This window comes from Moschus berezovskii, chromosome 4, assembly GCF_049115385.1.
Source record: "Moschus berezovskii isolate FMDL1 chromosome 4, NW_MosBer_1.0, whole genome shotgun sequence".
Classification (NCBI taxonomy): domain Eukaryota; kingdom Metazoa; phylum Chordata; class Mammalia; order Artiodactyla; family Moschidae; genus Moschus; species Moschus berezovskii.
The window spans coordinates 850,237-876,810 of NC_142463.1; the positions used below are offsets into that span (position 1 = coordinate 850,237).

Sequence of the window (26,574 nt, forward strand, 5' to 3'; positions counted from 1 at the left end):
CCAGTCGCTTGCAGCAGGCGCCTCCTCCCAGCCCGTCCCGCAGGCTGCGCCCCAGCCATGGCCGTGCGGGTGCCCCTGTGGCACCACTACCTGCAGGCCCTGCGCTCGCGGGCGGCGGCCCGGGCACGGCAGCACCAGTGCGCCGAGGACGTGGTGCTCACCCTGCTGGAGCGGGTGCACGCCCTGGACCCCCGCTTCCTCGTGGACTACTCCCGGGACCTGGAGGCCTTCCAGTTCTCCCTGCGCTCCTCGGAGGGCCCGCTGGACGTGGAGGTGCCCCTGTGGGTGGATGCCGAGGCCCTGGTGATTGAGGCGGCAGGGGGCAGCCAGGGCTGCTGCCGCCTGGGCCTCCCCCGGGGGGCGGCTCGCCTGGAGCGCTGGAAGGCGGACGACGTCTTCGAGGCCTCCCTGGAGGGCAGCGCCAGGTGCTGCGGCCACATCGTGCCCAGCAAGGTCCTGCGGGTCCTCAAGGAGCTGCTGGTGGCGGCCATCGTGTACTGCAAGCACCACCGCCTCATTGCGCCAGGTGCGGGCGAGTGTGCTCCACACGCGTGTGAGGACGGGTAGCTGTTCAGGGTGTGTGTCTGTGGAAAGTGGGACTGCGGGATCGTGAGTGCATATGTGAGCACACATGTGTAAGCATGGGATGACAGGGTGGTGAGTGTGTGCGTGAACACGTGTGTGTGCACGTCAGTGTGAAACTGCAGGATCGTGAGTGCATGTGTGCGTGCAAGTGTGGGACAGCAGGATGGCGACTGCATGTGAACACACGTGTGTGTCAGCGTGAAACTGTAGGGTCACACGTGCACGTGTGATCATGTGTGTGGCTGTGTGAGTGCGTGCGAGTGTGGGACTGCGGGATCACGAGTGCATGTCTGAGCACATGTGAGGAGGTGTGTGTGCCGGTGTGCACAGGCCTGTTTCTGGGTACGCTGGTCTCCTGGCCCTGGGCAGGTTCTGTGGCGGGAAGCTTTCCAGTGAGCTGGCTCTGGCCTCAGGGTCTCCCTGGTTGCCCTGGTGATGTGATCTGATGGGTGGGGGCCGGGGGCAGCACCCTTGACAGGCCGGGAAGTTCTGGGCCCTCTTCTAGCACGGACTGCCTGGACCTTACGGGTGCTGGAAGGACGGCCAAGCACACTGGGGGCCCTGGGTGATGAAGCGCCTCCTCTGGTGGGTCAGGGCCGAGGGGCAGGCCTGGGTGCGCGGCTTCCCTGGGAGGGGACGGGCACGAGCAACTGTGGCTGTCACCTGCAGTCCTCTGGCCTCACATCAGTGAGTGGGACGGCAGCCACCCGAGGGGTGCTGACCCGTCCCGGGCCGCCCAGCGTATGGAGCTCACCTCTGACCGCACACCCAGGCTCAGGTCCTGTGGGTTCCGGGGGAGCCAGGCATCTGTCTGCAAGCTGGCATGAAGGGGAGGCTGCCCACCCGCTCCAGCAGGCCTGCTGCAGGCTGATGGCACACACGCCCCGCTGGGTGGCTGCAGCCTGTCAAGGGTGCTCCTGAGCTCAGCCCTGCCCACGTCTTGTCCGGTCCCCTCCGAGCCTCGCAGGGACCGCCGGCACCTGGGCAGGGCTCTTCTCTTCTTCCTCCGTCCCACGGGGCCCTATCACCTGCAGGGCTCTCTCTGCCCAGTGGCCAGGCCCCTCCTCCCCACCACACGCTTCCTGCTTCGAGAAATTCCAGGCGTTGCTTGTGACACTTGCCTTAAAAGGGAAGCGGCAGCCCAGGTGCAGGGGTTCAGGCCGCCCCCACCCTGGGAACCAGTGAGACGGGGCGGGTTGAGGCGGGGAGTGCCAGGGAAGGTGGGTGCGGCTGGCTGCCTTCCAAGCCACCTTTCTGTCAACAAAGGCAGATAAGGAAGTGAAACCACCCAGGTGTCTGCATGACAGGGGCCTCCAACCACGCTGAATGAGGGTGGGGCAGGGGTCCCTGAGCCCCTTTCCTGCTCACCTGGTGGGGAGCCGGGCCCTGCAGGGCACGGAGTGGCCCCAGGGGCAGGGCCAGGACCTGCTCTGGGCGGGGTCCCAGAAGGTGGCCCAAGAGCTGCCCTGCTGGAAATTGTGGGGGAAGGGTCTTCACATGGGGGAGGGGGCATGCGAGCTCCTCCTTGAACTGCGGGGCTGGGGGAAGCCCGGGGCGGGCAGTGCAGATCCGGCTCACCAGCAGCGAGACCGTTCTCCAGGGCACGTTCTGGGGACTCCCTTTGGGACCTGATGACCTGCCCTCCGGGCCCCAGCTGGCCAGCCCCTGGCCTCTGGCCTGACACCCTCTCTGGGCAGCGCTGGGAGGACAGGGAAGACCTCTCCTCACCCAGGCCACACACAGAGCCCCACCCGCTGCCCTGAGAGCACCTGCTCTCTCCAGGGTGTGTGTGTGTGTTTGGGGAAAGGGACATGGAACATCCCCTCCTGGTGGTCTGGGGCACTTTCCAGGGTCGTGGGTGCTAGGCTGGGCCCCTTGGGGTCTGGGGAGGAGGCGGGGAGTGGGAAGCAGCTTGACTATAATGTGTGGTCCACGGCAGCAGGAGGCGGGCTCTGGGGCCAGGCCTGCGTGTCCGGTGGGGTCCAGGGCCTCCTCCTGGGCAAGCCTGAGCCCAGCCAGCTTCTCACCGCCTGGGCTGCAGGGCCACTGGGTGCTCTCCCGGGGCCTGGCCCTTCCTGGACACGTGTCATGGGCGGAGCCTGGAGGGGGATCTCGGGTCATGTGGGGGCGTGGGGGTGGGAAGTGGGGAGCAGCTGGGTCTGCTCAGGGGACATCCAGCCACAGCCAGGCCCCCTCGGACTCTGGAGCTGGAATGCCACGGAGGCTGCCCCCACCCTCCAGAGCACACGCAGGGGCTCCAGGCTGCGGGGAGTGTGTGACCCAACCTCCAGCAGCCCAGGGTGTCCCCAGCAGAGGGGCTGCTGTGACCCACTGGCCCGGGGCTGGGGGCCCGCAGGTCCAGGAAAGGGCTGTTGAGCAACTAGGGACTGAGGAGGCACCAGGTGTCCCAGGCATGGGGCGCAGCCTTAAGTCAGCCTCTTCGAGCCCAGGGTTAGGAACCTCCTCCAGATCCCAGAGACCTGGTGGCCTAAACAACAGAAGCACATTTCCTCCGTGTTCTGGAGGCTGAGGTCCCAGGTCACGGGTCACGGTGTCCGCGGCCTGGCCCCCCCGGGGTGCCCCTGGACTAGAGATCCGCCCCCCGCCGGGTGCTCCTGTGGGCTTTTCCGTGAGCAGACCCCCGACGTCTGCTCCGTGAGCAGGTCTCACTGGGTCAGGGCCCCTCTCACGGCCTCAGTGTACCTCTCTAGAGGCACCGCCCAAGGCGCAGGGCTTGGGGTTCGGAGGCCGGCCCAGGAGAGGGACTGGCTTAGCGGGTGGCCCTTTGCAGGCTCCCTGAGCGCGGACAGCCTGAGGGAGGAGCATTTCGGCCTGTCCCTGCGGGTGTCCAGCGGCTGGAGGACGCTCCACTTCAACGTGGTACCCGTGGTGCGGAGGAAGCTCAGGGTGCCCGCCCTGGAGGGGGCCTGGCTAGTGCCAGGGTTCCCTGAGGGTGCTCTGCGAGGGATCGTCCGCCAGGAGGCGGCCCTGGTGCCGGCCGGCGGCGAGCTGTGGAGGTAGGCTGCGCTCCAGGTGTGCGGGGCCCCGGGGAGCCGGTGGGAGGGGCGGCCCATCACCTCTCTGCTCCCCACTGTGGGCAGGGAGGCCTGCAGAGTCCTCTGCCCGCCTCTGCCCCGGGCTCCTGAACAGCGCTGCCGTTCATGGGGTCTCAGGGTTCCCACCAGACTGCTTGCTCCCCGCTGCCAGCTCCTCGTCTCTTGGCGTTGGGGGATGGGGAGGCGCCCTCTGTCCCCTGGGGAGGGGGTGCTGTCAGGCGCCCGAGGGGGCACTTGGGGGCTGTCCTAGGTGGCCTCCTCCGCCCAGCGCTTTCCTTTCAGGTGGAACAGTGGCGAGGGTCGGGGGACTGATCTGGGGCCGCAGGGCAGCGGGGAGGCCCCTCGCGGGAGGGCAGTCAGTGTCGGAGGAGAGGCACTGGCATGGGCTCTGCCCCTCCCAGATGCGCGTCCCCCACCGTGAGGACGGGGACAGCTCCCTCCTGGGCCACCCAGCTGCGGGCCCCCAAACCCGGCCCTGGAGCCCCCACAGCCCCACCTGGGGGTCCCGGGGCCCCCACCAGGAGCCTGTGCTCAGGAAGGGCAGCCCATCCTGCAAGGAAGGGGAGCCCCCCTCGGTGTCTGTGAGGGGAGGTGGGTGCACAGGGCTGAGGCTGAGCTCCCCTCAAACCCAGGGCTGGGGACTGGGTCCCATCCTGACCTGACCTGGCCTGGCCTGGAGACGTCACCCTGCCTGGCCAGGGGGCTTCACCTGGCCCCTGCCCGCCCACACAGAGCCACTACTTCACCCCCAGTGGGTCACGGTGGCATCTTCCTGCCCATACAAAGAAGGCTGGACGTGCCTGGGGGCACCCAGCCGCCCCCCACATCCTGGGCCTGAGCTTCTACCTGGAAATGGGACATTCTGCCCCTGAGAGCCCATCAGGGGTGGTTCCTGAAAAGCGCAGGGGCCATGAGCACCAGGCCAGCCCCCATGTGGCCTGGGCCGGCCTGTGGGGCTCAGAAGGATGCAGAGGTGGGGGACCGTCCTTTCTGAGGACAGGCTGGGCAGGCAGGCACCTGGACGCCTGGGCGGCCCTGGTGCTGACCACCCGCGGTGTGTCTGTCGGGCTCCAGGGTCTCCACTGACTACCTGCTCACCAGGCTGCTGGGGGCACTGGGCTCCCTCCAGGGCCATCGCCTGGACAGCCTCTCCATCCTCGACCGGGTCAACCACGAGAGCTGGCGGGATGGTGGCCAGATACCCGGCCTGACCTTCAGCCACTTGAAGGTTTGTGGTCCCTGCACGGCCTCTCCTGGGCCTGTGTGAAGGGGGAGCGGCTGGGCTGGGGGCCTGGGAGTGGTGTGCGGCAGGCGCCAAGTGACAGGAAGGGCCCCTGGCTGGGGGCTCGGGGTGGGGGAAGAGGAAGTGCTGGGGGGCAGATAAGTCTATTCTGGTGGCTTTCAGATGGATTCAGCCGTCCTGGACTCACAGATGAGGGCAGGCACGATGTCACCGGGCAGGGCACTTTGTGTAGGGCTGCAGGGCATGAGTAGGAGTTTATGCAGAACGGGGCATGTGGGAAAGGCCCAGAGGATGGTGGGAGCCTCAGAAGCCCCTGAGCTTGACCCCAGGGAGTAGAGGGGCGTCAGGGTGGGGGCCGCTGGGACGCTCGGGGAGGCACAGAGGCTGGGGCGGGCATGGTGGGCGGGGCCTCCCTGGAGTGGGCTGACCTGATGCCCCACAGATGGTGCTGCTGTGGGCCGCTGCGCTCTTCCCCATGCCCGAGGACTGGGCGGAGCTTCAGGGCGCCGTGTACCGGCCCCTGGTGGTGCTGCTCTGCTGCCTGGCCACCAGGAACCTGCCGCACTTCCTGCACCCCGAGCAGAACCTGCTGCAGGACGTGGGCCTGGACCTGGGCGCCCTCTACCAGCGTGTTGAGCGCTTCGCCAGCCAGCCCGAGGCCGCCCTGCGCATCCATGCCACCCACCTGGGCCACAGCCCCCCGCCACGTGTGGGCAGTGGGCTCCGGGCACTGCTGCAGCTGCCCGCCGGCGAGCCCGCCTACTGGGCCACTGCCTACTTTGACGTCCTGCTGGACAAGGTGGGCGCAGAGGCTGGGGGCCTGGCAGGTGTGGGGTCGCAGTGGGTGGGGAGGGAGCCCTGCTGTGTGACACCTGGTCAGGAGCCGAGGCAGGTGGGGCAGGTCAGTCCTCGCTGGCGCAGTGCCCCGGGAGCATCAAGCCGTGAACTCCCCAGCCACCAGGGACCTCAAGGGCCAAAGGCCCATCTCTGGGAACCAGGCCTTCTGAGCCTGCCCCCGGTGCCCCCTGAACCATCCCCAAACCCACACTAGACAAATGCTCAGAGCCCTGCCTGCCCCCCGGGCTCCGCTCCTCGTGATGAAGTGCGGCTGCCCCGGGCCTCCTGGGGACAGCTTCCTGCTGCTTCCCTGGACTCGGGTGTCCCTCCGTCATGCCCACATCTGGGTGCTGTCCGCCAGCTGTCCCACTTTGAGCCCGCAGGCTCCACCGGCTCTGCCAGGTCTCCCCTCCCCGCCCACAGAGCCCCTCCAGCTCCTGTCCAGTTCTGACCCCTCTGTGAGAGCCCACACAGGCTCCTTCCAGGGTGCGTGGGGGTGAGGGGCGGCAGTGCACCCAGGGTGCGGGCTTCCCTGTGTCAGGCCCGTCCGGGGAAGGGCCCGGGAGAGAGGGCCCCAGGTGTGTCCACCCTCAGGGAGGATTGCACAGGTGAAGACCCGGAGTGAGAGACCCGGGGAGTGCCCGACGGCCATGACCCCACTGTGCCGCCCCACCCGCAGCTCCAGGCCTTCAACATCCAGGACGAGCAGCGGGTCTCAGCCATGCAGAGCGTCCTCCTGAAGACCGAGATTCTGGGTGCTGAGGATCGCTGAGCTGGGCACCCGGCTCACTGCCCTCTGCCGGCAGCACCGCCCACAGAGGCTCCGGGGACGTTTGGAGGAGGGAACGGGCTTCGCCTGGAGTGGCTTTGGGGGTGGAGGGCCTTTGTGCCCAGGGCCCACCTGTGCTGTGCAGGGGCAGCCCCGTGGGCATCTGAGTGTGCTGGACAGTGGGTCTCGGGGGCCCCGGGATGCAGGTGCCGAGCCCTCCATGTGACGTCATCAAGGCTGAAAGCTCAGAGTCCTCGGGGACCAGGAGCCCATCTGCACCTGCTGCTCCAGGTGGCAGGGTCTCTGAATCTGCCTTGAATCTGTTAGAGCACTGCTTGTATCCAGTGGGGCCAGGACTGCCTACTTTCTGGACACATAAAGTAGAAAAGCTTGTGTGCAGACATCCTTCTCTGTCCCTGTGAACGACCCCTGCCTGCCCCCAGTCCTCACTCACAGCCCCCGCCAGCGGCGCCGTGGCAGAGGCACCCCTGCTGTGTGCGGGGTCTTCTCCTGGCAGGTGACGCCCCCATCACTGCCCGTCTCGGCCCTCCGCTGTCTCCATCTCCATTCTCCCATCAGCTCACTGCCAGTGGCCTGTGGCCCCTAACCCCGCAGGGCTGCCCACCCTCTGTGCGTCCCGGCCAGCAGGCATTCTTCACTCTGCCTCCGAGCAACGTGGCTCCTAAGTTCTGAGCCACAGCCCACGCCCCAGGTACCCCAGTGAGTCCGTGTGGCAGGCACCTCCCTGGACCTCCTCCGGAAAGTGGTCACACACACGCTGCGGAGGGGACACGCGGGCCTCTCTGAAGACTGTGGGACCCGGGGCCTGAGCTGACACTAGTGGGGGGTACACAGAATGCCCCCAGGCCCACCCCGCACCCTGCTGTGAGGCGGGCAGCTGCAGGAGGTGTTAGCTTGGTCCAACCTGATTCGTGAGGGGTGCAGTATCCAGGCCTGCCCTGTGTCATTTCTCTGATGTTGGGGTGGACGCAGGGGGCTGTACTTAGCAGGAGTAAGAGCTACAGTGGCAGGGGAAGACGTTATAACCACCGACTGCCACGGCCGAGAGTCGGGCGGAACGTACTAAAGGCCAGTGTCAGGACTCAGCGCCACCGTCAGAGACCCTGGCTCGCAGGATGACCTCAGCACAGAGGTCAAAATGAGGCTCTGAGAATGGGGGCCCTGCACACCTGTGGGCGTTTGGGAAACCTCTGCACCTTCCTCTCCCTTCTTCTGCGAACCGAAAACTGCTCTAGAAAGGGGTCTAAAGATAAATTAGAGAATAAAAATCTCCGTTGGATCATGGCGAACAGCAGGGTCACACGCAGCAGCCCAGGTGTGGCTCCCTCCAGCGGGGCAGACAGCATGGCCTCGGGGTTGCAGTGCCTGCAGAGCGGGGTCTGCCCCCTGTTCAACCCCTCGAGGGAGGGAGCTCACAGCAGCTTGCAGTCACATGGGAGAGGCACCAGTGTCGCATGGCATGGCCCCAGACTGGCGCTTGTGTCCCAGCATAAGCCCTGATGCAGCTTCACCGTCCGGGTGGCCTGTAGGGAGTCACGCGGGCTCACTGAGTGGTGACGTCCTGCGAGCACACCTGGGGGCATGGGCTGGCAGTTCTGCCCATGCTTGCTAGTCACATTCACTCCAAAGGGCGGAGGAGCGACCGGGCAACATACGGGTGAGACCTCTGCACTGAAACTGTGCACCATTTTCAGAGACCAACATCGACGTTCATGAATCGGAATTTGTAACTTTTCAACGGTTTCCATTCATCTTGGTACATTTTTTTTGTGCAGTCGCTCAGTCGTGTGCGACTCTCTGTGACCCCATGGACGGCAGCACGCCAGGCCTCCCTGTCCATCACCAACTCCCGGACTTTACTGATACTCGTGTCCATCGAGTCAGTGATGCCATCCAACCATCGCATCCTCTGCCGTCCCCTTCTCCTCCTGCCCTCAATCTTTCCCAGCATCAGGGTCTTTTCAAACGAGTCAGCTCTTCACATCAGGTGGCCAAAATATTGGAGCTTCAGCTTCAATAGTTACCTAGATTTACTGCAATTCCTACCAAAATTCCAATAAGCTATTCTGAGGAGACAGACAAGCTGACTCTAAAATGTATATGATTTCTAAAATGTATATGATACTCTAAAATGTATTATGATAAAGCTGACGTGGTGAAGACAGTGCTGTATGGGCACAGGAGAGAAAAGCTCATTAATGCTCAGGAACAGAGGCCGACCTTCACCTCCGGTCAGGTGGCAAAGGGGCCACGCCAACCAGACAGGAAGGAAAGTCTGTTCAACAAACATTGGCAGGGCTGGGCATCCTCTGGGTAAAAAGTGGAGCTCGACCCCTTCCCCACTGCATGCACAGGATCACCGAGAGGGTGCCACAGTCTCAGCAGAGAGGCTGACACCACAGGCCTTCGGAATAAACCTGGGACGTGGTTCTCAGGACCTCCGAGTGGACAGGACTTTCCCGGGGAGGAGCCGAGCAGCACAGACCGTGAAAGCCACCCAGGAAGAAAGAGGGCCGAGGGCTGTGCCCAGCCCCTACCTGGTGAGCCACAGGGGCGGAGCCAGGCCCACGCCAGCCCTCCCCAGACTCAGGGCTGGCCGAAGGTGAGGGCCCACCTCGACAAGAGTGGGACCCCGGAGCCGGCCTCCTGGACTCTCTTAGGCCCAGTGAGGACCGGAGCACATGGATGTGGCCATGACCGCTGGCAGCACACTCTGGTCAGGCCTGGCTGGACCCTTCCCAGGGAGGAGCGATGAGGGAGCCAGACCCAGGCAGACCCCCAGGGAGGGGCAGGGGCTGGGGGCAGGGGGTCGGGGAGCCAGGCAGGGGGGCTGCAGTCCTGGTCCCCCATCTGCTGCACACGTGAGCGCAGAGCCAGGGCTGGGCCCTCCAGCCTCTCTGGGCCTGCAGGGCGCTGCGTGTGTGCCCGGGGCTCCTCAGGGCCCGAGTCCTGGCTGTGTGCTCCTGGGCTCTTGGTGTCCGAGCGTGACCCTGAAGGCTGCGGGGCCTCTGTGGAGGTGGTAGGAGAGGAGCTGTTTGCAGGTTCAAGATCTAGACCCAGACTGTGCAGTGACAGGGACCCCAGGCAGCTGACTGGCCCACACAACCGTCCTCCGGCCCGGATCCTTCCAGCAAGGTCCTGCTCCCTGAATCCAAATTCCCAGCCCAGCTACAGTCAGGGAGCAGGGTGTCTGCTCCACACAGTGAAGACCGATGAAGCCACTTCTTTATTGAACCTTCTTAGGAGGCCAGGGACCTGAGGGGGTGACAGCTCAAGGGGACATGCTGAGGGCCCAGGCGGCCACACCCAGGACGTTCCGCCGGGAGGGGACAGGCCACCTGGGAGCGGGGCAGCCGCCTGGGCTGGGCAGCCGCCGTCTGGTGCTCCCTGCAGAGTCTGTTTGCCCCAGGGCCACCTGCCCGCTCCCAGGGTGGACGAGGGACAGACAGCCCGCTCACAGCTTGCTGCGGGGGCAGCGCCGCAGGGCCTCCCGCAGGGCCTGGGTCACTCGGTCCACGTTCTCCTGTGTAGCGTTGCCGCCCAGCAGGCCGATCCGCAGCACCTGGGGGCAGGGACGCGGGGACGAGGTCACTTCGGGCGGGGGCCTGGCTGCCAGACTGAGGTCGGCGCGGAGCTGGCTGCTGCCCCCAGTGGAGAGGGTGCACTTGGCTGAGGTCACTCCCGGGTTCAGAGAAAGGTGTCCCCTTCCTGCTTCCCTGGCCCTCTGTTGACCACTGGCCCAGGCCTGGGCCTGGAGCACTCACGGCCACAGGGCCCTTACCTTCCCCGCCGAGGGCCCGAGGCCGCCTGCAATCTCGATGTTGTGGTGGTCCATGACGTACTCGACGATGTCTCTCCAGTCAGAGCCCGCGGGGACCACCACGCTGGTGATGGTGGGCAGCCGGAGTGCCTGCGGGACGCACAGGGCTCAGCCACCTCAGCAGAGACGGCAAGCAGACCCCCGCTCAGCCTCCAGAGGGCCGGCGGGGAGGGTCGAGCATGGAGGCGGGAGAAAGGGCCCAGAGAGCGGGGTCCCCACCCTCCCAGCAGCCATGCCCATGGGCTGGCACTCAGGGCGGGGTTTCCAGCCTCCAGGGACCACCCCCCACACCCTCACCCCGGCCCTGAGTCTGCTGTCTGGCAGGTCACACACTGGCTCATCCAGCACACCCCACCCCTAACCCCTTCCAGGCTGGTGTCTGGCTGGGGCTCTGCTGGCTGAGGCGCATCTTCCAGCTCAGAGATCACCCACAACAACTCCAGGCAGGAGGCTCCCACTTAAGTGTCCTGAGATCCAGAAGCCAGAAAACCATGACCGTGACTGTGACAGCCCCCACCCCAGACCCACACATCCAGATGGGGCTGGAGAGGCACTCTCCCTTCTCCCCACCCCACCTGCTGCCCCCTGCCCCTGCCTCCTGCCCCCTGCCCTCTGCTCCCACCCCTGCCCCCCACCCCTGCCCCTGATCCCTTCTCTTGCCCCCTGCCCCCGCCCCATGCCCCGCCCTCCTCACCGGGTCCTTCACGAACAGCTGCAGGCCCAGCCCCTGCAGGCATGTGTGCAGGTACTCAGAGGCCTCACGGTGCTTCTGCCAGCTCTTCTCCAAGCCCTGGAGGGATAGGTTGCAGGCTGGGTGTTGGGTGGGTTCCATCCTCAGGGGCCAGAGTGGGAGAAGCTGGCTGGCATCCATGGCAGGGGAGCTGTGGCCTGGGGAGGGTCTCCTCTCCTGTCCTGGACACTGAGCCCCTTGGGAGTCCCCTTGAGCCACAGGTTTAGGGCCCTTACTCTGCCCAAAGGCCAGGCCTGGGCCCCTCGGGGGGAGTGGAAATAGTCTGGAGGGGAAATAGCTTGGGCCCCAGCTGGTGGTTGGGTCCTCCAAGCCCCTGGGAGGGGGCGCACACCCAGCCAGAGGTGGGGAGCTGGCCAGGTGCAGACAGTGCCCTCCTAGCCCCTGACCCCACAGGCCCTTTCCGGCTGCACACGCCAGCCCGAGGCTGGGACAGCCCCGCCCGTGGCCCAGGGCGGTGGTGAGGTGAGCAGACACAGGTCAGCTGTGGTCAGTGCAGCATGGCATCTCCGCTGAGGCTGGCCGCGGCCCAGGCCTCTCCCTGGCCACTGGGCGGGCCCTGGAGGCTGTCCTGGTGCGTTTCTGGGCCTCTTGGGTCCCAAGAGCGAGGACACTGCCCTGGTCGCGGGTGCTGCCCTAGTGGTGTCACAGATGCTGGCTTGTGCGGCTCCCGCCCTCCCAGCGGGGCTCCTGGCGGGGGTCTCACTCCTCAAGCCTTCCCTCCAGCCGCCGTCTCTCGTTCTGCCCGGACTCTCTGCTCGCAGGCTACCTCCCCTGTGGGCCCTTGTGTGTGCTTTACTTGGAGCCAGAGGGCGGGAACCTGATCACACCCGTCCCATCGCTGCGTCTGCCCGCAGACCCCCCTCGGTCCGCAGCCAGCCCCCAACCCCACCCAGAGCCCTCCTGCCCCGGCCCAGTCTCCTCCAGCAAAGGCCCCCAGCCTGAGGGAACCCCAAGTAGGGGCTCCGGGGGCTCCCCAGCCGCGCCCTGTGGGCCCAGCCCCAGGCCCCCCGACTGCCCCCACCACACCCAGTACCAGCTCTGCCAGCTGGGCCAGGCTCTCCCTCAGGCTGTACAGGCTGACGACGGGGGTGGTGTGGTGGTACCTGGAGCCAGAAGGGGCCCGGGTCAGTGGGTGCGGTGGGGCCAGCCCCCTCCCAAGGCAGCAGGGTCCAGTTTAGGGGTTATGGACTCGGAACCCGAAGGACAGGCAGAGGGGGTGGGGGCGGGGCTTCGGGCAGGGTCACTGGCCAGGCCGCAGGGGCAGGTGGACGGCAGTGGAGGCTGGGCACTGGGTCCCGCCTGGAGCCTGGAGCTTCGCTGTGACCACTGGGCAGGGCACAGTTCCTGGGGTCCCTGTCCCCGAGGGTCACGTAAGGGGCTCAGGTTGACAAGCTCTCCTCAGCGAAGCCTGGGTCAGCCCTCCTTTTGAGAAGTGGGTGAAGCGGAGGCCCAGGACTGGGAAGCTGTCAGGCCAGGTGCGAAGCGCCTGCAGGAGTGTGAGGACTTCCTGGAGGAAAGGTCCTCGTGGAGGGGGGCGGGGACCATGCCTGGGGCCTCGAGGCCTGGGGGGACCCCAGAGAGCGTTTCAGGCCTGGCACTGGAGAGCCTGTGGCTCCAGCCAGGGTGCGGGGGAATGAAGGTGGGGCTCCCCGTCCCTGCCACTCCCTGCACCCCCATCCCCTCACTCACGTCCTGGGCTTGTCATCACAGCCCCAGAAGTTGGCCAGCCACTGGATGTCCAGGTAGAAAGAGACGGGCTTGGTCTTGCGAGCATAGATCTTATTTCTGGGGAGAGAGAACCAGCAACAGCACCCTTGTTTCTCAGAAGTGAGCCGGGTTGGGGGTGCTCAGGACCCAGTGTCTGCGTTCAGGCCCCCGAGAGTCCAGCCTGTGCTTCTGTCTCATGGGCGTGAGCCTGTCCCTGGGGACCTAGCTGGGCTGGCGCCCCCGCCCCCACCCGTCCCCTCCCACGGAGTGACCCTGCTCTATTCTCAGGTCAGAGAGAACCGATGGGAAGGTCTGCTGGATGGTGAGTTCAAACACAGAAAGATTGCGGAGGGGACCCAGTTTGAGGAAAGCATCCTGGAAACTTGTTTGGAAAACTGGGGAAATCTGGGGACTGTCTCCAGACTGCTGTTCTAACCTACAGGCCCAGGCCCGGGGGCCACAGGCCGAGCCCCAGCAGTGCCCATCGCGGGCCGCCCCACAGGCCCGGTCTGCAAGAGCTCCTTCCTGGATGTCCACCCTTTGCTACCGTTCCTCCTGAATGCAAGGGTTTTCACACAAGAACTGATGTTTTCCAACTGTGGTGCTGGAGAAGACTCTGAGGGTCCCTTGGACAGCAGGGAGATCAAACCAGTGAGTCCTAAAGGAAATCAACCCTGAAAATTCATTGGAAGGACTGATGCTGAAGCTCCAATACTTTGGCCAACCTTATGGGAAGAGCTAACTCATCGCAAAGAGTCGGATACGACTGAGCGACTGAGCTAAACTGAACTCATTGGAAAAGACCCTGATGCTGGGAAAGATGGAGGCAAAAGGAGAAGGGGACAGCAGAGGATGAGATGGCTGGATGGCATCACCGACTCGATGGACATGAGTTTGAGTGAACTCCGGGAGTTGGTGATGGACAGGAAGGCCTGGCGTGCTGCAGTCCATGGGGTCGCAAAGAGTTGGACAAATCTTAGTGACTAAACAGCACCAATACGTGAGTCAGACTCCTCCGTCTGTCTCAAGCCTGAAGTCAAGGAGAGACACTCTCAGCAGCCAAGGGCCTCTGTTCAGTCCTGAACGGGCTTTCCTCCCGGTTGCCTGGCCTGTCCCTATGCTGAACGGATGCCAAATGCATAAGACACATAGGTACACCGGCCCTGAGGCTTTCTCTATGTGTTCAATGCATTCTACAATGTTTATCGCAAGGTTATCTGTCTGTCCACTTGTCTGTTTCAGAAATCTGAGCATAGGGTCACCATATACTTATGCTCCGTGTTTAATGGTGAAATTAAAATCTAAGTCATTTAAAAATAGTATACCCACAAAAAATGACAGAGGGGAGACTGAGGCTAGAGGCCTAGGAAAGAGGCCTCATCTCTCCTGGGGGCAACTGAAGCTGGGGCTCACTGGAGAGGTCCAGGGACCAGCCTGGGAAGAGCCCAGTGCCCCGGGCTGGGAGACCCCGGGCTCCCCGCCGGCCTCTCCTCCCCCTTCTTGCCCCCCCCGGGGGCCGTCTGGCCTTCGCTGCCAGTCCGGTCCTGGGTGGGGGCGGGCAGGGCTCACTCACTTGGCCTTGTCGCTGAAGGAGATGAGCGAGGTGCCTGGGGGCGCGTTCAGGACCTTCTGTGAGCCTGAGTACAGGACATCGATGCCTGCGGGGGAGGGGCACACACTCGGGCCGTCCATGGCGGGGGGTCACGGGGCCACCCGGCCCAGCAGATGTCGGGGGGACCAGGGACCCACCACCCAAGCATGCTGTAGGACTAAACCCCTCTCCTGCGGGCCTGACACCGTTCCAGGCGGGCTGAGCTAACCAAAGGACCCCCGCTAGTGTCTGCTCAGCATGGCTGACCCACACCGCTGGGGTCAAAGTGCAGGCAGAGAGGGTGCGGGTGGCCGAGGCGGGAGGAAAGATGGTGCTCTGACATCTTGAGGTGCCCGTCCACGGGGCGCCCCCACTGCCCGGGCATTTTAAGATACGGGCAGCAGCAGCAGAGGGTGCTGGGCAAGCAGCCAGCTGGGAGGACGGAGGGCCAGGGCTGGGACCTGAATCCTGCCCCTCCGCCACCTCCCTGAGGGTGGGGCCGATGGGAAACTGAGGCCCGGCTGGACGGGGCCCCAGGTCCCTGCCCTGGTTGGCACTGCCGCACCCGCCACGTCAGGGCTCTGACCCTCTCCGAGTGCTGGCCCTGCGCGCCTTGGGGCCTGTGGAGACCGGGCCTGTGTGGGGCTGTCGGACGTGCAGGCCCCGGCATGGGGCACGGGACACCGGCAAGGACTTCTGACCCTCAGAGCCCACCGACAGGCTGGGGTGGGGGGCGCGCACTCACCCTGCTGGTCCATGTAGATGGGGGCCCCGCCCAGGGAGGCCACCGAGTCCACCAGGAGCAGGCACTGGTACCTGGGGGAGGGCAGCAGAGAGCAGGACGGGGCCTCAGACTCGGCAACCTGCCCTGATCTGGGGCCATGGTCAGCCCCCAGCCGAGCGGACGCCACACGGGGGGTTCAGGATGGCCAGGGCCCCTGGGGGCCAGACCCCGGGTCCCCATGCAGGTGCTCGAGAGGGCCAGCCAGGCAGTCTGCGTCCTGCGGGGCAGCTGGGCACTCTGAGCTCGCAGGCCCCAGGGCTGTGTGGAGTCCGGGGAGCTGGGCAGCAGAAGGCTGGCCCTCCGTCTGTCCAGCAACCCACCGGGCAGAAGTCCAACACGTGTGGAGGACAGAGCCCAGGAACAGGCTGAGCTGGACCTCTGACTCTCCTCCACCCCGCACAAAGAGCGTTCCCTGTGGACCTCTGGGAATTGTAGCCCAGGTGACACTGGTGAGCGTGGCCCCCTGGACAGGACTCCAGGGGGCAGTTGGTCCTGGCTGGGGCTGTGCCCAGTGGCCCCGTGGCCCCCTTGGAGGACAGCAGTTCTGCCAGGATGATCCAGCCTGGAGGTGGAGTTTCTCTCCTTTCACCCTGTGGTCAGCTGTCCAGAGCAGGGCTGCTGGTCCTGGAAGGGGACCCCGTGGAGGGGTGGGGGCTCTGGGGAAGCCAGTGGAGGGCGGGGCTTCTCTGGGGCTCTGGGGTCAGGGCAAGGTGGGCAGGCCCTGTGCCCAAGGCTGCAGGGCTGGCATCGAGTCCTAACCAACATGGAGGGAGGTGGCACTCTGGGGACACCTGATCCTGCTCTCAGATTGGAGCGTCCACCCAGCCTCTGTCCAGGGCCAGGAGGACCCCAAGAAGGCTGAACCCCACTCCACGTCAGAGAGGCTGGGGTGGGCCCGGCGGGGGAGGGAGCTGGGCCTGCCTTGTTACTTCCTGTGGGGAGGGGCCTGCCAGCACCCCGGCCCACCCCACCCTATCCCGAGGCTGGCTCTGAGCTGGGCTTGGCTCTGCCCTGAGCACTGACGCTCAGGGCCAGGCTCACCTGAGGGGCCAGGCTCACCTGTGGGGATGGGATTACCTGTGACAGAGCTCCCCATAGCCATCGAGGGGCTGCAGCACACCGGTGGACGACTCTCCATGGGCCAGGAACAGGAGCACCGGCTTGTGCCGGGCCAGGGCCTGAGGGAGGAGGTGACAGCCTGAAGCAGAGCCAGCGGGGCAGGGGCCTCCCCCCGTCTGCCGGCCCCTCACATGAAGACTCTCCTGTTAGGGCGGGATGAGACCTGCCCCAGACACTCCCACCCCACAGACGGCCCATAGACGGCCAGATCTGGGCAGCGGGAACCGGAGCCTCCTCCAGCCCTGCCCGTGCTGGCAGGGCCGGGCACCTCGGGTCTGGGAGGAGGGCTTGTTCAAGGACGACGTGGACTTTCTTCCTGAGGCTGAGCCAGAGCGGCCCCAGCCCCTGACCCCATTCTCCTGGGGCCAGCGTGAGGTCAGCCTGGTTCTGCGCTGGTTGGGCTGATCCTGCCTGACAGCGGGGGCTGGCACCCTGAGACTCAGGGCATGGCCTGATCCCCCCCAACTCCTGCCTCTGCACCCTGCCATGGCCTGGGTCATGCCCGAGCTTCCTTGAGGAGCAGAACCCTCCCGGCCAAACTTCCACCTGCCCCAGGTGTGGGAAAGCTTTCAGGGCCAGGCAGCTGGGCTCAGAAGCCCCAGGGACCTGCCATGGCCCCTCCCCACCCTGAGCTGGCCCAGCTGACCAGCCCCTCCCTGGGTCATTGCATCCTCCGTACCTCCTCCACCTCCTGCAGAGTGAAGTGGCCTCCAGGTGCCTTGATCATCGGGTACACGCAGGCTCCTGGGGGCAACGTGAATGGTGAGTGCCCCCGCCCACTCACAGGTGGTGACCAGCACTGGACAGTGGCGTGCTGAGCAGGAGGGCCCTGTGGGGGCCGTCCACATGGGCCCAGCCACTGCCCAGGGGAGGAGGCTGGGGAACCCGGCTCTGCAGCGTGTGGATGGGAGCAGGTCCCCTGCTCTGGCCACCTTCCCTGAGCCCAGCCAGGCGGGGACACCCCTGTCCCTTGCAGCCCTCCCCACAGAGGACGTGCAGATCTGTGCAAGACTGAGCTTCAGAGGGTGACATCGGAGGGTGACCTTGGAGTGTGACATCAGAGGTGACTTCAAGGGGACCACAACACTTGGTGAAGGACTGAGTGGCTGAGGGAGGCCTGAGGGTCTCTGCCCTCTTTGGGGCCGGGGCCTCCAGGAAGGCAGGCCCTTGTCCTGCTCCCTGTCTCGTGCCCCTGCACTCCATTTACGGCAGACACCCAGACTCGTGTGCAGGGGGCAGGGAGGCCCAGGACCGTCCCAGAGCCCCAGCCCGGGGGTGTGGGGTGAGGTGGGGAGCCCCAGGCCAGGAGGGTGCCCTGCACAACCCAGGGTCCCCTTGAAGCCAGTGTGTAGACTAGAGGGGCCCCAGCGAGGGGTCAAGACCCCCTCAGGCTGTCAGGGGTTGTCCGTTGACCTGGACCGAACGCGGCCACGTGTGGAGCTGACCAGCCAGGAGCTTCACAGGGTTTCCAAACCACGATCAATCATTAAACCCGAAGCACATTCGGGCTTCGATTTTTGTCTCTCTCTCCAGAAAAGTTTACTCTGGACTGCAGACTCTGTCCTTACCTCAGCATTCTGCAGCTCCAGAAACTGCTTCTGAGATTTTACAGGAGATGCAGCTTCTGGAACTTTGTCCTGTGACAGAGGCAGGGCTGGCCCCTAGAGACCTCAGAGAGCTGGGGGGTCCCCCGGGTTTGGGCTGAGACCACCGGACACCCTGCAGTGCCAGCCCCTCTGTGGGCTCTGGAAACTGCTGACCCCAAGTTCTAAGACACCAGGGGATGGGGACCCCTGGAGCATCCTGACATCCACTTGGAGGAGGCAGCTGGCCGGCAGGAGGTGGAGGCATGAAGCGTGGGGAGGGATGTAGCTTCCACCTGGGGGGGGCCTGAGGTTGGTGGCTGGACCTGGGTGCTTCTAGGCTTCAGGCTGGGGCGGGAGGCCTTGGGGAAGGATGCAGTGAGGGGCCGCGCCCCGCCCTGTCTCTTACCGATGCGCTGCGCGATGTCCTGGGCACGCTGCCCCCAGATGCCGCAGACCCCGACCAGGAAGGAGTCACCCGGCTCCAGCAGGTTGAACAAGGCGGCCTCCAGGGCACAGTGCCCCGAGCCGCTGATGGCCAGGCTGAGGGGGTTCCTGGTCTGGAACACGTACTGGATGCCTTGCTTGATCTCATCCATGATCTGTGGGTGGTGGATACACGGCTCACAGCCTCCCCGCTCCCACCCCGGGAGGAGGCCATCCAGGGACCGAGGCTGAGTCCTCGGCGACCTACCTGGTACACCTCCGGGTGCATGTGTCCCAGCGCCTGCAGCCTCCCGGCCGCCATGATGCGGGGGGTCAGGTTGGAGGGGCCGGGCCCCAGGAGAAGCCGGCTGGGGACGGACAGCGGCTTGCTCAGGGCCGCCGGCGGGGCTACCAGCAGCGAGTGGGAGGCCATAGTCCTCACCCAGCCTGCCGCCCCGTGTCCCAGGCCTGCCCTGGCCGTGGTCAGTGCCCGGAGCATTTCCCAGCAGCCCCTGTGCTGGATGACCGGGCACCGCAGGGCACCGGCGTGTCCAGGAGGAGGGCCTGGCGGGCAGGTTTCTGCTCCACCCCTGCCTTTGCTGTTGTTCCCTGACCGCTATCAATGTCTGTCCTGCGTGGAAAGGCCTGGCAGCAGGGGTGTTAAGCCCCGGGTGTCTGGGGAGGAGCTGGCAAAGTCCAGTCTGCGAGAACAGGACAGAGCTGAGCGAGCTGGCCTCTGCCCTCCAGCCCTCCCCCGCTGTCCCCAGGGACACCCAGCTTCATGAGGCTGCCTGGGTGCAGGGCAACCCTATGTTTCACTTATAGGACCGGAGACCCAACATTTCCGATCTGGCGGGCCTACTGGCTGTGTTTAAAGTTCTCAGCCTCAGTGGTGGTGAGGAAGCTGTCCCAGGAGGTGGGCCTGTGCCAATGACGCTTGAGTTACAGAAGGAGCCGTGGGCCAGATTCAGCCCAGGGCCATAGCTTGCTGACTCTCGCTTAGCTCTTGGAAAAACCCACTTTAGAAGCATAGATGTCCTTTTGTGCCATGTCTTTTTTGACTCCGCATATCAGGGCTGCCATACAATACTCCTCCTGCTGTGTCTGTTACGTCACCCGGTATGACAGTCTCCAGTCCACCCATGCTGCTGCAAGTGGCATTATTCCGTCCTTTTTAAGGGCTGAGGAATATTCCACTGCAGATCCGCACCGCGTCTGCTCTGTCCACGCATCTGTCGGTGGACGCTTGGGTTGCGTCCGTGTCCTGACTTCTGTGAACGACACTGCGACGGACGCTGGGTGCACGTGTCCTGTCAGACCGTCTTTTCCTCTGGACACACGCCCAGGAGTGGGATTGCCGGGTCACATCATAGCTCTGTTTTCAGATGTTTAAGGCACCTCCATACTGTTTTCCACAGTGGCGTACCAACTTACATTCTGACTGCAGATATAGACTCACAGACTTAGAGAACAAATTTACGGTTTCCAGAAAGGAAGGATGGGGGAAGGGATAGTTACGGCGTTTGGGATTAAATGGCAACCCACTCCAGTATTCTTGCCTAGAGAATCCGGTGGACAGAGGAGCCTGGTGGGCTGCCGTCCATGGGGTCGCACAGAGTCGGACACGACTGAAGCGACTTCGCATGCATGCATTGGAGAGGGAAATGGCAATCCACTCCAGTATTCTTGCCTGGAGAATCCCAGGGACGGAGGAGCCTGGTGGGCTGCCGTCTATGGGGTTGCACAGAGTCGAACATGACTGAAGCGACTTAGCAGCAGCAGCAGCGTTCTTAGTCACTCAGTCATGTCCAACTATTTGAAACCCCAGGGACTGTAACCCGCCAAGCTCCCCTGTCCATGGGATTCTCCAGGCAAGAATACTGGAGTGGATAGTCATTCTCTTCTCCAGGGCATCTTCCATCGAGTCTGGGTCTCCTGCATTTCAGGCAGATTCTTTACCGTCTGAGGCACCAGAGAAGCCTGGGATTTACACGTACACACTGCTATAACCAACCAGGACCTCCTGTATAGCACAGGGAACTCTGCTCAATGCTCCCAGGTAGCCTGGATGGGAGGGAAGTTTGGGGAGAACGGATTCATGTACATGTGTGGCTGAGTCCTTCGCTGTCCACCTGAAACCAACACAACATTGTTAATTGGCTGCATTCCAGTAAAAAATAAAAAGCTTTCTGAGAAGAAAATGAAGAAAGAAGAGTGTGTTCCACATGCACACACGGAGCACGTGTCCTCCTGACCCTTTGGAGCAAATATTTCCTCTGTGTGTAACACCAAGGGTCGACACACCCAAGAGGTGCTCGCTGGGGAGTCTCCTCAGCCTCCGAGTCGGCAGGCGAGCAGAACAAATGTAACTGCAACTGCCGCAGGAGGGGCCAGGCCCAGGTGAGGGCCGCCTGCCTGGCAGAGCTGCTGCTGTCCTGGGACATCAGAGGAGCCCTTCACTGCGGGAGACCAGGCCACGGGGGCGCTGACCAGGCATCCGGAGAGTAGGCCCTGCTAGGCACAGACCGCAGGGGACGGGGTTGGAGCTTGCTGGGGGCTCCTGTTCTGTGTTTCAGGATCTGATGCCGGGACCACAGTAACCAGGGAAACAGTCCAGCTTCCGTGGAGGCTTCCCGGTGGACAAGGAGGCAGCCACACTCCCCAGGACCTGCATGCAACCTTACTCCACAGGGATTCGCATCTCAGCTCTGCGGAGCCCCTGCATTTAGCACTAGCTGAACGTTTGTCTGGTGCCCTGGGGCAGAGGGACTCCACGAGCTTTAGCCATGCTGGACAGTCATGGCCTGAGCCCCTGGGGGGCTGTCCTGCAAAGGGGGGCCCAGTGGGCACCTCCCCTCCCCTGCTCACTCTCCTGACGCCCCCCCGTCCTTACAGCCGCCACTCTGGACCAGGACCCAGTCACCGATGCAGCATGGCAAGAAGAGAAGCAGAAGCCCCTGCTGGTGCCAGCAGTGGGTAAGAGGGGTGGGCAGAGGGCCTGGGCAGCCTCCTGGGAGTTGAGAGGAGAGGCCGAACAGGCCCGAGAGCCCGGAGGAGGGGACACCGCCCAGGGGCTGCCAGAGGAGGTTGTGGGGGCTTCCAGGCTGGGTCTTGGTAAAGCGAGAGGCGGGCCCACCCCAGGGCCTGCCAGGAGGAGTGAACCACAGGGCCTGGGCACAGAGACACAGGCCCCTGCAGGAGCCAGCAATCTCAGGTCCGGCCCTGCCATGGCATCTGGGACCTGGTGCTGGCCTGGGCCTCTGGGGTCTCAGGTGTGTCAACCTTGCCTGGCCTGGTGCTAACCTGACCTGCCACGGGGAAGAGCCTTCTGCCTTAGAGGATCCCAGGTCACAGCTGTGTCCACCCTGGGGGGTCTCCTGCCTGCTGGGAGCAGGGGGTCCCCGGCCCACAGGGGAGACCCTTTGGCTTGGCTTCTGCCCTGGCCTCCTTGCCTGCAGCCCCTCAGGGCTCTGGGCTCCTTCTCTCAGTGACCAAGCCCCGTCCTGCTTGGCCCACCTTCTGCCCCCCTGTATCCACTCATTGGGCCTCCCCCACCCCTGCCTCCCGAACACTACCACCCTCACTTCAGTCTAACAGAGGCATCTGTGCCTTTGCATGTACTTTTCCCCCTCCTTGGATGCTTGCCCCTGTGTTAGAAGTACTGTTCCCTTCCCTGGATGTTTGTCCCTGTGTTTGCATGTACTGTTCCTTCTCCCTGGATGCTTGTCCCTGTGTTTGCATGTACTGTTCCCTCTCCCTGGATGCTTGTCCCTGTGTTTGCATGTATTGTTCCCTCTCCCTGGATGCTTGTCCCTGTGTTTGCATGTACTGTTCCCTCTCCCTGGATGCTTGTCCCTGTGTTTGCTCAGCCCTCCTATTCTCCTCTCCAAGCTGTGGCCAAGCCTCCTGCCCAGGGAGTCTTCCTGTCTGGAGGTCCTCAGAGGCCTGTTACCTGTTGCAGGCCACGTGGATCACCCTGTCTGTGTACGGCCTTGGGCGGGAACCCTCCCCGCAGTGCTGCAGGTGCCCAGTGTGGCACATGGAAGCCTGGGCCTGGGGCTGCTCACCAGTCCTGGCTGGCGGGTGGGTGGGCAGGTGCAGCCTGGCCAGGTCACCACCTGCGTGGCGGGGGGGGTCTCTGCCAGGAGCAGGCCACAGGGAGCCTGTCCCGTGGAGCAGCCCTGTGGAGACACCGTGTCCGCAGCTGTTTGCTTAGTCGTGCCCTGGGAGGTGCCACAAGGCCTGGGCTCCAGACACCATCTGTCAACTGTCCCTGCCCGTCCCCTGGTCCAACTGTGCTGCTTCCTTGTGGTCAGGGCACTGTGGGTGAGGATGCCAGGCCTCGAAGGGACAGGAGCCCAGCAGAGGGCAGCCTTGGATAGCGGGGCTGAGGGGCCCCCGGGCGCTCCATGCCCACTGTGATGAAGGTGGCCAGGACACCTGGGACCCCTGGTCCCACCTGTCCTCCCTGCTTTCTGGGCACTGGGCGGGCAGCACAAGAGCAGCCCCTGGCCACAGGGTGATGGGGACATGTCAGTCACAACAGCAGGTGGGCGTGCAGAAAGACCCTGCGTTCCGGGGGCTCCCAGGGTGCCCGCTCCGTGATGCTCGGGGCCTCAGGGGGGCTCAGCCCCGTCCCCCTCTGCTTCCCCGGGGCACTGCATCAGTCATAGGGTGACGGCGGTGGCGGGCAGAGAGGGCGTGGGCTGGGGTCCTGCACCGGGAGCCTCTACCTGCCCTGTGAGGCGGGGGCTCGGCCAGGCTGCATTCTGAGTGCCCGCCGCCTCCCAGCCCGCGCCCCGGGGCACAGCCGGGGCCAACACTGAGTTTACCATGAAGTAAAGAGATACTCCGGGTAGCTCTCGTCATTCCGTGTTTGGTGCCATTTCCCACTGATGTTTGGACTGAAAACCCTGCTTTTGAGAGTTGGGTGTATGAATTCCATGGACAGAGGAGACTGGCAGGCTACAGTCCTCAGCGTCGCAGAGTCGGACACGACTGGAGCAACTTAGCGCACACACGCATACGGATTGCTGAGAATGGACACAGAGTCCCACTGCCATCCTTCTGAAACTATCACAGCATTGTCAATCAGCTATTCAGTTCAGTTCAGTTCAGTTCAGTTGCTCAGTCGTGTCTGACCCTTTGCGACCCCATGAACCACAGCATGCCAGGCCTCCCTGTCCATCACCAACTCCCGGAGTTCACTCAAACTCATGTCCGTCGAGTCAGTGATGCCATCCAGCCATCTCATTCTCTGCCGTCCCCGTCTCCTCCTACCCCCAATCCCTCCCAGCACCAGACTCTTTTCCAGTGAGTCAACTCGTCGCATGAGGTGGCCAAAGTATTGGAGTTTCAGCTTTAGCATAAGTCCTTCCAATGAACACCCAGGATTGATCTCTTTTAGAATGGACTGGTTGGATTTCCTTGCAGTCCAAGGGACTCTCAAGAGTCTTCTCCAGCACCACAGTTCAAAAGCATCAATTCTTCGGTGCTCAGCTTTCTTCACAGTCCAACTCTCACATCCATACATGACCACGGGAAAAACCATAGCCTTGACTAGACGGACCTTGGTTGGCAAAGTAATGTCTCTGCTTTTTAACATGCTATCTGGGCTGGTCATAACTTTCTTCCAAGGAGCAAGTGTCTTTTAATTTCATGGCTGCAATCAGCATCCGAAGTGATTTTGGAGCTCCCAAAAATAAAGTCTGACACTGTTTCCACTGTTTTTCCATCTATTTCCCATGAAGTGATGGGACCAGATGCCATGATCTTTGTTTTCTGAATGTTGAGCTTCAAGACAACTTTTTCACTCTCCTCTTTCACTTTCATCAAGAGGCCTTTGAGTTCCTCTTCACTTTCTGCCATAAGGGTGGTGTCATCTGTATATCTGAGGTTATTGATATTTCTCCCAGCAATCTTGATTCCAGCTTATGCTTCTTCCAGCCCAGCGTTCCTCATGATGTACTCTGCATATAAGTTAAATAAGCAGGGTGACAATATACAGCCTTGACGCACTCCTTTTCCTATTTGGAACCAGTCTGTTGTTCCATGTACAGTTCTGACTGTTGCTTCCTGACCTGCATACAGGTTTCTCAAGAGGCAGGTCAGGTGGTCTGGGATTCCCATCTCTTTCAGAATGTTCCACAGTTTATTGTGATCCACACAGTCAAAGGCTTTGGCATAGTCAATGAAGCAGAAATAGATGTTTTTCTGGAACTCTCTTGCTTTCTCCATGATCCAGCGGATGTTGGCAATTTGATCTCTGGTGCCTCTGCCTTTTCTAAAACCTGCTTGAACATCTGGGAGTTCACGGTTTACATACTGCTGAAGCCTGGCTTGGAGAATTTTGAGCATGACTTTACTAGCGTGTGAGATGAGTGCAATTGTGCGGTAGTTTGAGCATTCTTTGGCATTGCCTTTCTTTGGGATTGGAATGAAGACTGACCTTTTCCAGTCCTGTGGCCACTGCTGAGTTTTCCAAATTTGCTGGCATATTGAGTGCAGCACTTTCACAGCATCATCTTTCAGGATTTGAAATAGCTCTACTGGAATTCCATCACCTCCACTAGCTTTGTTCGTACTGATGTTCTCTAAGGCCCACTTGACTTCACATTCCAAGATGTCTGGTTCCAGGTGAGTGATCACGCCATCATGACTATCTTGGTCGTGAAGATCTTTTTTGTACAGTTCTTCTGTGTATTCTTGCCACCTCTTCTTAATATCTTCTGCTTCTGTTAGGTCCATACCATTTCTGTCCTTTATCGAGCCTATCTTTGCATGAAATCTTCCCTTGGAATCTCTAATTTTCTTGAAGAGATCTCTTGTTTTTCCTATTCTGTTGTTTTCCTCTATTTCTTTGCATTGATCGTTGAGGAAGGCTTTCTTATCTCTCCTTGCTATTCTTTGGAACTCTGCATTCAGATGCTTATATCTTTCCTTTTCTCCTTTGCTTTTCGCTTCTCTTCTTTTCACAGCTATTTGTAAGGCCTCCTCAGACAGCCATTTTGCTTTTTTGCATTTCTTTTTCATGGGGATGGTCTTGGTCCCTGTCTCCTGTACAATGTCACGAACCTCCGTCCAGAGTTCATCAGGCACTCTATCTATCAGATCTAGTCCCTTAAATCTATTTCTTACTTTCACTGTATAATCATAAGGGATTTGATTTAGGTCATATCTGAATGGTCTAGTGGTTTTCCCTACTTTCTTCAATTTAAGTCTGAATTTGGCAATAAGGAGTTCATGATCTGAGCCACAGTCAGCTCCTGGTCTTGTTTTTGCTAACTGTATACAGCTTCTCCATCTTTGGCTGCAAAGAATATAATCAGTCTGATTTCGGTGTTGACCATCTGGTGACGTCCACGTGTAGAGTCTTCTCTTGTGTTGTTGGAAGAGGGTGTTTGCTATGACCAGTGCGTTCTCTTGGCAAAACTCTATTAGCCTTTGCCCTGCTTCATTCCGTGCTCCAAGGCCAAATTTGCCTGTTACTCCAGGTGTTTCTTGACTTCCTACTTTTGCATTCCAGTCCCCTATAATGAAAAGGACATCTTTTTTGGGTGTTAGTTCTAAAAGGTCTTGTAGGTCTTTATAGAAATGCTCAACTTCAGCTTCTTCAGCGTTACTGGTTGGGGCATAGACTTGGATTACTGTAATATTGAATGGTTTGCCTTAGAAACGAACAGAAATCATTCTGTCATTTTTAAGACTGCATCCAAGTACTGCATTTCGGACTCTTATCACAAAAAACTAGTTGATATGATCACATGGACCACAGCCCTGTCTAACTCAATGAAACTAAGTCATGCCGTGTGGGGCCACCCAAGACGGACGGGTCATGGTGGAGAGGTCTGACAGAATGTGGTCCACTGGAGAAGGGAATGGCAAACCACTTCAGTATACTTGCCTTGAGAACCCCATGAACAGTAACAAAGGGCAAAATGATAGGATACAGAATGAGGAATTCCCCAGGTTGTAGGTGCCCAGTATGCTACTGGAGATCAGTGGAGAAGTAACTCCAGAAAGAATGAAGGGATGGAGCCAAAGCGAAACAAATACCCAGTTGTGGATGTGACTGGTGATAGAAGCAAGGTCAGATGCTGTAAAGAGCAATATTGCATAGGAACCTGGAATGTTAGGTCCATGAATCAAGGCAAATTGGAAGTGGTCAAACAGGAGATGGCAAGACTGAACAGAGACATTCTAGGAATCAGTGAATTAAAATGGACTGGAAAGGGTGAATTTAACTCAGATGACCATTATATCTACTACTGTGGGCAGGAATC

The 26,574-nt window shown here is 61.9% G+C and overlaps 2 protein-coding genes across 2 annotated transcripts; one reads left to right on the forward strand and one right to left on the reverse strand.

Moving 5' to 3' along the window:
* Nucleotides 1-25: 25 nt before the first annotated feature.
* On the forward strand, nt 26-6,883 carry MAB21L4 (mab-21 like 4). Its single transcript, XM_088834817.1, has 5 exons — nt 26-526; nt 3,377-3,602; nt 4,716-4,869; nt 5,327-5,683; nt 6,401-6,883. Exons 1-5 carry the CDS (start codon nt 58-60, stop codon nt 6,491-6,493), a joined length of 1,299 nt encoding a protein of 432 aa, XP_088690943.1. The 5' UTR covers nt 26-57; the 3' UTR covers nt 6,494-6,883.
* A 2,858-nt stretch (nt 6,884-9,741) lies between these two features.
* AGXT (alanine--glyoxylate aminotransferase) lies at nt 9,742-18,879 on the reverse strand. The gene is made up of 11 exons (XM_055403184.2): nt 18,561-18,879; nt 18,276-18,468; nt 16,963-17,027; nt 16,242-16,342; nt 15,126-15,196; nt 14,363-14,447; nt 12,772-12,867; nt 12,116-12,185; nt 11,026-11,121; nt 10,293-10,421; nt 9,742-10,073 (listed from the first exon to the last, which is right to left on the reverse strand). The coding sequence occupies exons 1-11, from the start codon at nt 18,789-18,791 to the stop codon at nt 9,966-9,968; spliced, it is 1,245 nt and encodes a 414-aa protein (XP_055259159.2). The 5' UTR covers nt 18,792-18,879; the 3' UTR covers nt 9,742-9,965.
* Between the last annotated feature and the right edge of the window lie 7,695 nt (nt 18,880-26,574).

Excerpts from the sequence above, each read along its gene's own strand:
- MAB21L4 (XM_088834817.1), top strand. The coding sequence starts at position 58 with ATGGCCGTGCGGGTGCCCCTGTGGCACCACTACCTGCAGGCCCTGCGC. Across the intron at positions 3,603-4,715 it reads GCCGGCGGCGAGCTGTGGAG|GGTCTCCACTGACTACCTGC; the intron begins GTAGGCTGCGCT and ends GTCGGGCTCCAG. Across the intron at positions 4,870-5,326 it reads TGACCTTCAGCCACTTGAAG|ATGGTGCTGCTGTGGGCCGC; the intron begins GTTTGTGGTCCC and ends GATGCCCCACAG.
- AGXT (XM_055403184.2), bottom strand. The coding sequence starts at position 18,791 with ATGCTCCGGGCACTGACCACGGCCAGGGCAGGCCTGGGACACGGGGCG. Across the intron at positions 12,868-14,362 it reads TCCTTCAGCGACAAGGCCAA|AAATAAGATCTATGCTCGCA; the intron begins GTGAGTGAGCCC and ends CTCTCTCCCCAG. Across the intron at positions 10,074-10,292 it reads TCGGGCCCTCGGCGGGGAAG|GTGCTGCGGATCGGCCTGCT; the intron begins GTAAGGGCCCTG and ends CCCTGCCCCCAG.